This window comes from Calidris pugnax, unplaced genomic scaffold (assembly GCF_001431845.1).
Source record: "Calidris pugnax isolate Ruff unplaced genomic scaffold, ASM143184v1 scaffold4, whole genome shotgun sequence".
In the NCBI taxonomy this organism is placed as follows: Eukaryota; Metazoa; Chordata; class Aves; order Charadriiformes; family Scolopacidae; genus Calidris; species Calidris pugnax.
The window spans coordinates 4,997,049-5,009,491 of record NW_015090781.1 but is presented as its reverse complement, the minus strand read 5'-3'; the positions used below and the strand labels follow the sequence as shown (position 1 = coordinate 5,009,491).

Here is a 12,443-nt window from a genome sequence, read left to right as displayed (position 1 = left end):
GATCTGTTTGATGGTCCCTGCCTGCCTGGGAGAGCTGCTGGCAGGTGGCTTGTCCAGCCAAGGACACACGATATGTTTGTAGAACCTGATGTTCTCAGAAGAGCATTCAAAAGGCAAAGAGATGAAAGGCCTATTTGTGGTTAAGTCATGGGAACAGGACTCTATCTGGGTTCAGTTTCTGACTTTGTTCTAGTCCTCAGTGGTAGTTAGGCAATGAAACACTTTAATGACCTGTGCCTGAATACACTACGGATACCCCGGGGACAATGCTTTGTCTGTCAGCTTCATGGTTAATTGCAATTTCTCTGGGGCAGGGATTGCTTCTTCCTATGAACGTGTAATACAATGGTCCAGTCAGTATGGCAGGGATTTCCTACTGTAATATGGCTTGTATTAAACACGAAACACCCAGTGTTCCTGTATAACTAGGCAACATACTGACTTTATTTCATTCCTCAGTACGATAGGCCTGTAGGGGTAATTGTTATTATGGCAGCTTCCTCAATTTCTTTCCCTTTTGGGTGAAGAAAAGAATGCAATAGCTGTGCCTCCAGCTTCACTCCTCAGGGTGCTCAAGTGCCAAGTGACTGGTGCAAGACAAATTTAAAAGCTGCATATTGTATCCATAGGACTGGAACCACAGTCATTGTGTTCTTCAGATATCAATGAGCCATGATGAGAAATTAGCCCCAGTGTGTTCTCCTCACATCACACAATGAATTGGTGATTCCGCCGTGAGGATCCACGCAGGAGCAGAAAGAGCCTATTTTCCTTGTTAAATATAATGTTCACATCTTGCTAAGAAAAGCTGAGTTTTACCCAAGAGGTGCAGTCTCAAGCTGTTGCTGATAAAAGGAGAGGTTGCTCACACTTCTGACAACTACAGTTACATCTAAATTCCAGGCCCAATAGCTCTGCTGAGGACCAAGTGACAGCTCCGGGTGCCCGCTGATTTATATCAAAATGAGATGGGAAGCAGTCACTAACCCACCTCTCCTCATCAGCCCCATACCTCAGCTCCTGAGGAAAGAAAACCTACAAGCCTGGGCTGGAGTCCCATCTCCAGGTGGACGTGCAGCAGGACATACTGCTTAATTCCAGCTCGGCTGCAGTGTGCAGCTGCTATCTGAGAATCACACTGTCCAACGCTAGGAGTTCCAACTCTAAAGTTCAATATCCTCATCTGAACAACCCTGAAGTCCCCATGTGCCTAGGTTTCCATGAGAGGCACAGAAAAATCTGAGACCAGAAGGAGAATACAACTCCCCAGTCTCTGTGATGGTGAAGCTGAGCAGAGCAGATAAAGGGGGACCTAAGTCCCAAAGCCTGAGAAGCATCCCCCAAGACACAGGGTCCTTCAACGGATCTAGCACAGTGCCCTTCTCCACAGGGAAAGAGGAGATGAGGAGTTCTGGTCTTTTCCACATGTGAATGTCCATATGAAAGTCTGACTTAATTTCTTTATGTGACTCCTCTTCACAAGGAGCCATGTGAAGCCAAGGGAAAAGAGGTACCAGGAAAGGTTTCATCTTGGTATAAGAAAGAAATCATTTACAGTGAGAGCAATCAATTCCTGGAACCTCCTCCCCAGGGACATGGTGGAATCACCATCACTGCAGGCTTTTAAGACATGACTGTACAGAGTGCTAGATAATCACATTTAGGCACCCTCGCCCACAAAAGCTTGGACCAGATGATCTTTTGGAATCCCTTCCAACCAGGGCTGTTCCATGATTCTGTGAAATTGGCTCATCAAAAAAAACCCAAACAAAGATGGGTGACTGCCTGCAATAAGGTGCCTAGGTTTTGAGAAGAATATGAACCCAGCCTTGCTCTCCTCTCAGCAAGTCCCACTGGATGTCTTTGGCAGCACTCTACCCAAGTGGAAAAAAAAAAAAAAAAAAAAAAAATCCCACCCTTAGATGTCTAAGTGGCCAATGTTGTGTTGAGAGCCTGGGCACAAACTTCAGGGGAGATTTTCACCAGGCAGCAGAGAGGCACTGCCTCCGTGGCTCTAGATCTGTGTGCTGTGTGTCTAGGCTATCAAAAAAAAAAAGATTCTCAGGTAGTCCCAGTGTTATCTGTGATTCTTTTTGATAAATTCAGCAGCGTGGAGTTAAGATAGTCAGGGCTCTGACATGCACCGCATTCAATTTTCAGATCATTTGCCACATCTCCAACACTGAAGGAATGTCCTCAGCCAGACCTGATACTGTCTGCCAGGTGCAACTTGGTGATACAGCAGAACGTTATCTTACACGTTTTATTTATCACCTCGTTTAAAGAGATACTAAGACACCCACATTCTTTTGTTCACTTCCTGCTGAAGATTAAGCCCTAGGGAGGGAGAAGCCACTGATTGCCAAACTTCTTGTTCTCAAAGTCATAACGGTGTAGCTGGGGAATTTAAAATGGTTTGTTGTTGAATTATTCAGTCTCTCACCTATTCCCAGCAGGTTCCAAATCATAGGTGGGCCTGTAAGGCACAGGTGGAACTACATCCCTTTGCATAGTTTTGTTTCTTTTTAACAACAGTGATTTGAAATATTTTAAATATCTCTCTCCCTATTTCTCTAATATTTTCTCTCTCTTTTTTTTTTTTTTAATTATCTTTTACACAATTCATGCAAAAGAGTTGTGCGCATTGCTCTGAAAGAAGGTTTGATGTCATTCTGAGAGAAATTCCATGAAGCTGGAATCTCCCCTCCATTTCCACCTCCAGACTGATCCACTCTTCAGAGGGGCACTGAGATGTAGAAAGTTGAGCTTATTAAGAATGAGTTGGTTCATTGAATAAATGAGACAAATGATGGGGCACTTGAAATCAAAAATGCAAGACCAGTTTGTCCCCAACCACTATGAACAGCAGCAATGAGAACTGTACCTCACGTATGTGCTGGCAGACTCCGAGCTTTCACACCACTCCATAAAGCAGTCTCCAATGCTTTCTAACAGAGAATATCACAGCTTTTTCATATACTCCCCTTCCCATCAGACTTTGATACAAGGGTCATCTAAAATGGCTTCCTACATATTTTCTGCAACAACCTGTGCAAAAGCGGAGGATATAGCCCCATTTTTGCTTTGCATTGGCTCGTATATCCAAGTGCCAGCACAGACACTACTACTGAGACCCAGCCTGACTTGCAGCAAAATTGGCTCTAACATTTACACAGTGTCCACCTTCTGCCAAAGGCCACAGGGGGCCATTAACAGGACCAACACGTACACACATCAGATTGCACGATTTTGTCAATAAAGTAGACCCACACAAAAGCCACTGGGAAGAGATCCAAGATTTTCAACCCACAAAATGCAATTAATCTCCCAGGGCACCATGATTGCACAATGCTACATGGCTGCTCAGGGGGAAGCAGTACACCCACCCGTGCTTGCTTAAAGCCCTGAAAAAATTCCTCCTGTCCATGCTTTATATGTTGTGAGGAGACACTAGGGCCTACGAACTTGCTACATGTTTGTGCCCACACAAACAGATTTCTTTGCTCAACCATACTGCATTTATTTGATAATACAAGAGAGTTAGCAAGGCAGAGGAGGGTCATAATTGGCTACAGAAATTAAGAAAAGGAACTGATATGGTGTGTCGCCTCATACTGAGGATGTACCCCCAACAACTCTTTGGGTACTCCAAAGAGAAAAACAAGCGATGGTGGCTGTGATTTGTCCTTAAATGAACAAAGTAACTGCCAGCCACACAGCAAAACATCTTTCAGAAAGCCTGCTGAGGTCCAGCTCTCTGACTGAATCTTCTCCCTTACTCCTGGGAATAGCCCCAAGAGGAAAAAGAGGGACAACATCCATGTGGGAGCAGTAATAAAAGATTTGAGGACTGAACTGATGCTGTATTCAATTATTTCAATTGATGAAAGAGATAATGTTGTCAGAAAGCCTTTGGCTTTCTCAGCTGTGAAGTCATATCTCAAGAAGTTCTGTTAAGAAGAGATGGGCTTCTCTTAAAGAAGGGAAAGGTCATTTTTGGATATAGGATTGCTGTGAGGCTTGGGCTTTAAATTAGAATCACATGAGACTGATAGCCAAAGTCCACAGGTGGGTATAAAAACAGGGATTAGCTAGGGGGAGTGGGGTTATTCAACAACAAGGCTGTAAGGGGAGCAGTGAGAAGAACACTAAGTGTATCTGTAGAACATCCTGCAATAAGAGAGAGCCAGCAGGAGAAGTCTGAAGCATAAACTTATGATCAAAATTACACATAATAGTGGCAAACAGTGACTGGCTGAGAAAATTCACAACTGGAAGATTATGACAGGAAGGCATCACTCGCTCAGGAAAGAGGGGACAAGCCTTGCGTATCACGGATACATACACTCAGTCTGAGTTCTCACAGCATTCTCCTAAGCAAGCTAAAAAGACGGTTATCTGGGTAAAAAACTAACTAGGATGCCATGTGTCAAGACTGTGGTTGCACAAGGACGTCACAGAGTGCTACGTTATTCCATTTATTCACTACTGTCTTAGAATAGTGACTATACCTTCTAAGTTTGGAATAGTGAATCCACCTTCTAAAATATCAGCTTGGAAGGGACAATAATTCTGTTAATGGACAGAATTCAAAACATGTTGGGTTTTTTAGTTGGCTGGTCGGTTTTTAAATCAATTGGATAAGCAGCCTAATATTGTCAAATGTGTAGAAGTTAGCTAAAAAGGAGGGATGCTTAGGATAAAAGAATGATTTAAAAAAAGAGACTTGAATCACAGCCATGGAACTGTACGTCAGAAGACCTCAGAGGAAAACATTATAATAGGAAGATCCAAAACACTGAGTATTTTTATTTAAAACAAAAACTTTAATATTGTTTTCTATTTTTATACAGAAAACAATTTTTAAATCTTTTTTATCTAGGCAGTGACCAAAACAATTATTTGTAGGGCACTAGCTGTTGATATTTCATTTCACTGTGTGGAACAACATACCAGGCAAAATGGATTTTCAGAATCATCATTCTCATTAATTTCCAAGTTGACCACAGCTTGCTTACAACACCATGCTATTATTGTTAATGGAAAGAAAATTAATAAAATAAATATTAATCTGAAAGCTATTTTTTAATCTAAGAAATTAAATTAAATTTGCAAACCTGTTTACACATTCACAATTATGAGAGGATGGATTAGATCTTCCCTCAATAGTTCCTGCTGCTGGGAGTCAAATTGTATGCATTTGATTCGTTTTCAGTTACTTGCATTTTTACATCTTGCCTCTAAAGCAGTCATTACAAATAGACTTTAAAGGTCAAACACACTTTTAAAGCTTTGAGAGGTGGAAGATTATGGTCTCCCACTGCAGAAGCGGATGCACCACTGAACATACATTAAGCCACTGACTTTGATTGGCACCTTCCTTGTCACAGTCCCTGTGGATGAGTATTACCTGCAAGTTACAGACTAAGGATAAACCTTCTATTTTATTGCCCTTTCACGCATTTAAATCAAAAGCATTTCAGAGCAGCTGTATCCCAAAACCTGGATACAGGAAACGAGAGAGCAAGCACTATTTGGTCCAGCACCACCTATTTTCTGCCAGGCAATTTCATGCTGCCTCACAGGAAAATGGGCACAAAACCAAAGGACAGAGAAGCACCAGCAGAACCAGGCTGCAGTTGGAGAATTAGCCCCTGAAAACAGCATGGCATCTCTTTGGATAGCGTTCTCACAGCTGCCAAAGGCTACTGCAGCCTCTGTACCCACTGCTTTTAGGAGCTCTTGGTATCTCTCTTCTGGTCAGCAGCAGAGAGATCAAATGGCCATTGCCACTGGCGTGATCCCATGATCACAGATAGGACAGACAGGACATGCCATAGCAGAGTGGGAAGTTGCAAGATGCAGATTTGGCTTCTAGAGAACAAGAGAGGAGAACAACCACAAGTCTTACAGAGATGCACAAAACCTAATGAAGCTGCTTGCATCAACTGTAACTGCAGCAAAGTTGCATGATCCTGAGCCAGGGCGACAATTCTTTCACAGCTCTTACTGAGCCCAGGTGGGGCTGAGCACAATCCAGGGCTGGGTTATGTTAAGCAAATGCTTCATCTGGGAAAAGCTCAGCCTCCGAGGTTCCACTCAAGGATCAACTTTCAATCAGCAACTGAGACCATCTTTCTGAACACTGAAGAAAAGCACCATGAGTGGCCTCGAACGCCAAGGCAGACATAAAGGCAAAGCCTGAACCCCCCGTTACTCCATCTCCTTTGACCACCAAGCTGCAGAGCACCTCATCTTTGCTGTTACACTGTGAACAAGTTTGTTCAGTTCCTGGGATAAAACACAAGCAGCCTCAAGGTGTTTCTAACTCACAGTTAGTTCATTTTCCTTGGCTCTCTTCTGAGCAGAAGAGAAGAGCTGAGGTGGGTACTCAAAAGCGTTAGTTTGAAGAAGCAGAAGCAAAAATTCTCCTGAGTCACTATTGCTGTGCTGGACCAGGAAAGCATAATTACAACCTCACAGTCAAGTGTGTGTGCATACTTTGTATTTTAATTTCTTGTTCCAGGGGCTAACATGTCATAAAATGACTACAAAGCACTGGAAATAGAAGCTTAGTGTTTCAACACAAGAGCAGATGCTCCATACTCACTACACCTGGATCTCTCTGCAAACACATACCCAGCATGTCCTGTCCGACTTCTCACACCCATTAATGTCTCATCAGATGTCTGTTTCTTTCAGGGCTGCCTTTGTACAAACACCAGTACCATTTAAAATCTTTACCTCCAGTCTAAAAGTGGCATCAAACCATGCCGTGACACCAAATAAATAGATTGGTCTTTCTAGCCTACTTCAAAATCCCTGTTACACTGAGGATCTGAGTGCACAAAACTATTTGACATTTGACTAACTCCTTCTTACAGTAAGGACTTGATACCATGAAAGGAGTGTATTTACAATAGCTTTGTGCTTGCAAATGTCACTCAAGCATCATCAGGAGCATAGCAGCAAACCACCTGGTGCCTGCCATAGCGTTCTGTTAACAAGAAGATGGAAAGGTTGCGCTGGGAAGTGCAGCAGAGGTAGATTATTTGATTATACTCTCAGTAACTACTTGGATAAAGGTTTGCCCTAGCCTTTCAAAGCAAATTCTGTCAAATACAAGAGTATTTTGGGTGTATCGTCAACACAGCTAGGATGCGAGACTGACTAGTTTAGAAAATTTCAACTGTAGGAATTGAAAATCCTACCCAGAAACACACACACACTTGAGAAATTAATGCAAAAAACTTTAAGTGGCTATTCAGCATGTTTTTACTTTCCAGAGTCTATGGATGACAGGAACAGAAGAGAGGATACATAAAAGCTCAGCCAGTTTTAAGCACTTTAAAATTTGTAATTTGCTTATCCAGCCTACACCTCAGCTTTGGGCTGCAGCGGGGACTGCTGTTCCAGAGCTGAAGCACACACTCCGTAGCCACACCACGTCACAAGTGACATTGCACCCGCATTGCTCAGCATCTTTCAAGGCAGAGGAGTGCTACGAAAGAGCAGGCTTGCTAAGGACAATGCAACAGACTTAAGAGCTGTCTCACGAACAAAAGGCCCTGCAAAGCGACTCAAATGTGGCACAGAGGAGTTTGTCATCTGTTGCTGCTCACTGATACCCAATAACCTAGTTCAGTTTGCAAGCAGAAGGAGCACCCTCTCACAGGCAACAGGCAACTGTTAGGGACCAAGTCACCCCACGTGCTTGATCCTCCAAAACAGCTCAGCGATCACCCAGGCCAGCAATCAATAGATTTTTAGAACAGCTCCATACGTCATGTCACATCTCAGAGTCTTTTCATCTTTCATACCACCACCACTACTAAAGTTTCTGCACCCATCACGGTGTAACTCCACTCCTTTTAGCAAGCTTGTTTTGGAATGGCTGGTTGGGTTTTGAGCACATTTAAACCCACAAGGTGGGAGCAGAAAGCACACCATAATTTCTTTACTATCTCTGGAAGTGCACAGTTCTAGACACTATCCCCTTAAACAACAATGATTCAAGAATCATTGAAATATGAAATCAATTGCTCACCTTTTGATCCAGGCTGTAGGCCAAGATCCACTCCTCCTGCTTGGGGTGGAAGAGCAGGCTCTGGATATAGAAATTCAGGCGGTACTTCTGGTAGGTAGCACCTTCATCAGAGCTGATGAGGATGCTGCTCTCAATCTCTGGATCACTAAGAAGCATGATCTAAATAGAAAAACAGAGGGGAAAGACTGTTAGTGAAAAAGTGAAACTTAGCATCATTTAAAAGTGAGGTCATACAGCACTGATTCTTATCAGATGTATTCAGAACATTGCCCAACAGTGTAAACAGCCCATAGGATTTCCAAAATAGGGTTTGGGGTTTTTTTGTTTCCATTCCATTTTATTTGGTGATTCATTCAGTGATTCCTTTTTTTTCTTTTAATTTTATTTTTATCCAGACAAATTCAGGAAGCCCAGCAAGAATCAAAAATGCTACACTGAGTTCAAAGCTGATTTTGGTTTGGTATAGCAACTTCAGACAGCACACCAGGCTTTCCTGGTCCCTTTCCAGTCTATCAACTCTCCTCCCAAACATGGAATACTGTCTCCAAAAGTACACCACAGGGCACTCCTGAGATTTAAGGCTCATTATTTGGCAGCAGAGCTACAAATGAGAGCATCACCTCACTGGAAACACAGAATACACGTCTGAATCAGCTGCTGGAATCTGAAAATAGTCCACGTGCACAAACATTGACACATGATCACATATATCATGCTTCAAATTTATACAGTAGAAGATACTCATTCACTCAGAGAACACATAATTTTCCCCAAGCGCTGGAAAGTGTGTGACCTCAATTTGTACAGGGAGGAAAACATTTCTGAGCCTCTGATTTTAATTAGAAAATTATTACCAATATTTTAAAATGGGTTGATTCCACATTATCAGATGGCATGCTCTACATAAACGTTATCAAGAAAAATGTTGTGGAAACATTAACACCATCTTATTAACATCTGGAGAAAACGACATCACATTAAAGCAAATGCCAGTACCATAAAATAAAGGCAAACAGTGGGAAATAAATTAGAGCTGTGCTAAACACAGCAGGTTATTGATACAGTAGCTGAAACAAATATAGAAACTGCCTTTCAGCAGGAAAACAGACCCAGGAACCACCTTTTTTAGCTAGCTGCAGAACGAGCAGCTAGTTGAGATTCACTGCAGTTTTGTTACACTAGTATGTCCACGTTAACTTTCCTTATCCACCTTCACAGAGCTCCAACTTCAAGACTAAAATAGGGGAATACATTCATTTTGACAGCCAAAAATCATTTGCAAGGAATGGTAAGATCCTTGGTATGTTAGAACCCGATCAAGCAAAAAATTTCAGCGCTTGTTTTATCTTAAGCACTTCATTAACTCCATGAAGTCACCAAGGGATAGTGACTATAATGTAAATGGTTTGTGATCCTTTCCGTTAAGAAGTGAAAAGGGCCTTTAAAACTAGAAATGAACGTTGACCCGGAGTGAAGCCACCTGCAGGAATCCAGCTTGAGCTCAGAGGTCCTTCAACATCCCTCACATAGACACCTACAGCCTCACAAAGCAATCTCCACCACAAGCCCTGAAAAAGCACAGTTGCCTCGTGCTCTGGTGCACAGCACGGGGAGGGAGAAACGTCCCCACAGGCAACTGACTCCCTGGGAATTAGCCTTGAGAATAGGTCCCAAAGGCCTCCACCTACAAAGCAGCTTTCATACATCATTGCTTTCTAATCAGATCAAAATATGTATCTCGTTTTGCTCCAAACAAGAAAGGTTTCCCCCCTATTTCAAGATGTTTTTTCTCTCACTGATAACTGAGACTTCAAAGACATTTTGTCCCCCAAGTATACTCCTGCTCATCAAAAGCACATTGCCTGTGCCAGAGAGAGAACTGCAACATAGTTCAGTAAAAATCCCTTGCATCTGCAGAATGGGAGAAGGATGTAAGATTGCCAATATAACAAGATATTCCAGAGAGTTCTTACATTTAAAAGAAATGATACTTTAGGAATAAAAAGATTTTCCATCTCATGTCGCAGAAGGTTAAAAAGTTAATAATGTTGTATATTAAAAGGTCACTGTTAGAGTTCTGCCCTCGGATGAGGAGCACAAGACAGCTCACAGTTGCATAGCCCTGATGTGGTACACACACAGAACAGCCACCCTGCGCTTTTACACATGATGCCCAACACTTCGGTGGAGAGTTCAAGCAATGGGTCAGATGAGATGGAAAAGGTGACATCTCCACCAGCTGGTTCAAAGAGCCAGGCAATTTGTTCCTCTGGAAGCGTAACAGTGGCTGTAAGATCAAATAAGCAAGCCATCAAGCTAGGAAAATTCACAGCTAGAGGGAAAGCTGGAAGAGCCCAACAACAGTCACATCTGGTTGGAAGTGTCATAGGTTAGTCACCCACCCCTCTTCACCCAGATATCAACTCCCTGTTCTTCAAATGGAGAGAACATCACACCCAGCATCTCTGTGGTCACCCGTCTCCCCAGGCAAGGCTGGTCCTACACAAAGCAGGATGGAAGAAACAGGAGGCTCAGACTGAAAAACATAAGGTCACCACCAGTCATGCACCTAGGACTGGTCCAGAGTTCTATTATGTGCTGAGCAAAAGAGTGGGAAACTGTAGGTTTGTTGTTTTGTTTTTTTTTAATTTTCTTTTTTTTTAATTGCTTGTCTTTTTTCTGCTGGAAGCTATGGGAGGAGGGGATAACTTCTGGCAGAGGAAATAGGAGGACATTTGTCAAAGGCCCGAAACCGCCACTTCTCATTATGGGGCCAGGGCGAAGGATCCACCCCAGTAGTGATTTAGATTAATCGCTTTTCATTAACAGCCAATAAACAAACTCTGGTCAGAATAAGCATTTCTGCCAGCACGCTGTGTTGCCATTTATAATTGCCATAAGGAATTGCAAAGGAGAACCAGAGAGTTGTCAAATGTAATTTATAGGGTTTTAAGATCTAATAATTTTCTATAATATTAAATTAAATGGCAGCCTTTATTAAAAAGGAAATTACATTTCACCTTGCTACATTCTAAAATAAATACATATACACACACATTTATATAAAATACTATTTTCAGTTGCTGCCTTCTCTAGTTTACATGGAGAGAGGAAGGAGAGGAAGGATTGATTACTGCTAAGGTTAAGACCTTGAAAACATACTTGAGATGAGGTGGTTTATTCTACGTAGCTTTTTTTCTAGAGGTTATAGCCTGACCTCCAAAATTCAGTGGACAATGAATGTCAATCACCAGAAAAAACAAACCAGGCTGAAAATCAGACTGAACTTCAGGTAGCTCCTTCGGAGATGAATGCAGAGGAAGAGAGCTGTCTGGCATGTGGTGTATCTCCTCTAAAGCAGGAGATTTGGGGGCACCAGACACCAGCAGAGAAGCACAAAGAAGGGAAATGATTTGGAGAGGCCACCTTGGAAGAACAAGATAAACTATGATGTGCAGACTGAGATCTTTGGCACGTGACCAGGAAACACATCCAGCTCCGAATACTTCAAGAGGATTTATCCCAGGAAATAAGAAACACAGGCTGAAAGCAGAAAAAACAAGGAGGGGAGGTGTCATACCTATACCTGTCATAATGTATTTGGGCTGAAAACAAACCATAGAAGTAGCAGAGAGTCACTCAGATTTGTTGGAGAGCATTTAGGACCCTTCTGAACAAACGCAGAAGTGGGAGGAAGGAATGTGACACTGTATCACAGCACAAATCCACCCAAATGGCATGCCCTCTGATGGGGTTAATATAATAATAACTAAGGCAGGATTTGTAACTAAGAATCCAAGGCTGCCCTTGATCACACTGTCACTGATGACGTTACTGAACGGTATTGGTCTGAATATGGACCCCCGAGGGACACCACTTGTCACCAATCTCCATCTGGACACTGAGCAATTGACCAGTACCCTCTGGATGCAACCATCCAACCAACTCATCCACTGAACAGTCTACCCATCAAACCCATATCTCTCCAATTAAGAAAGAAGGACGTTGTGGGGGACTGTGTCAAAGGACTTACAGAAGTCCAGATAGATGACATCTGTAGCTCTTCCTTTGTCCACTGATGTAGTCACTCCATCATAGAAGGCCACTAGGTGGGTCAGGCAGGACTTGCCCTTGGTGAAGCCATGCTGGCTGTCTCAAATCATCTCCCTGTCCCCCATGTGCCTTAGTATAACTTCTAGGATCTGTTCCATGATCTTCCCAGGCACAGAGGGGAGGCTGACAGGTTGGTAGTTCCCAGGGTCCTCTTTTCCACCCTTTTTAAAAATGGGTGCAATGTTTGCCTTTTTCCAATCACCGGGGACTTCACCTGACTGCCATGAGTTTTCAAATATCATGGAGAGGGGCTTAGCAACTACATCAGCCAACTCCCTTAGGA

General features: G+C 42.8%; 1 protein-coding gene across 1 annotated transcript in view; it reads right to left on the bottom strand.

The window, feature by feature from the left end:
• Positions 1 to 12,443, bottom strand: part of SORCS3 (sortilin-related VPS10 domain containing receptor 3) — a 297,321-nt gene that overhangs the window by 124,967 nt on the left and 159,911 nt on the right. Inside the window, exon 5 of the mRNA XM_014957626.1 lies at positions 8,048 to 8,206. Coding sequence (XP_014813112.1) covers positions 8,048 to 8,206 — 159 coding nt within the window. The remainder of the gene's footprint in view (positions 1 to 8,047; positions 8,207 to 12,443) is intronic.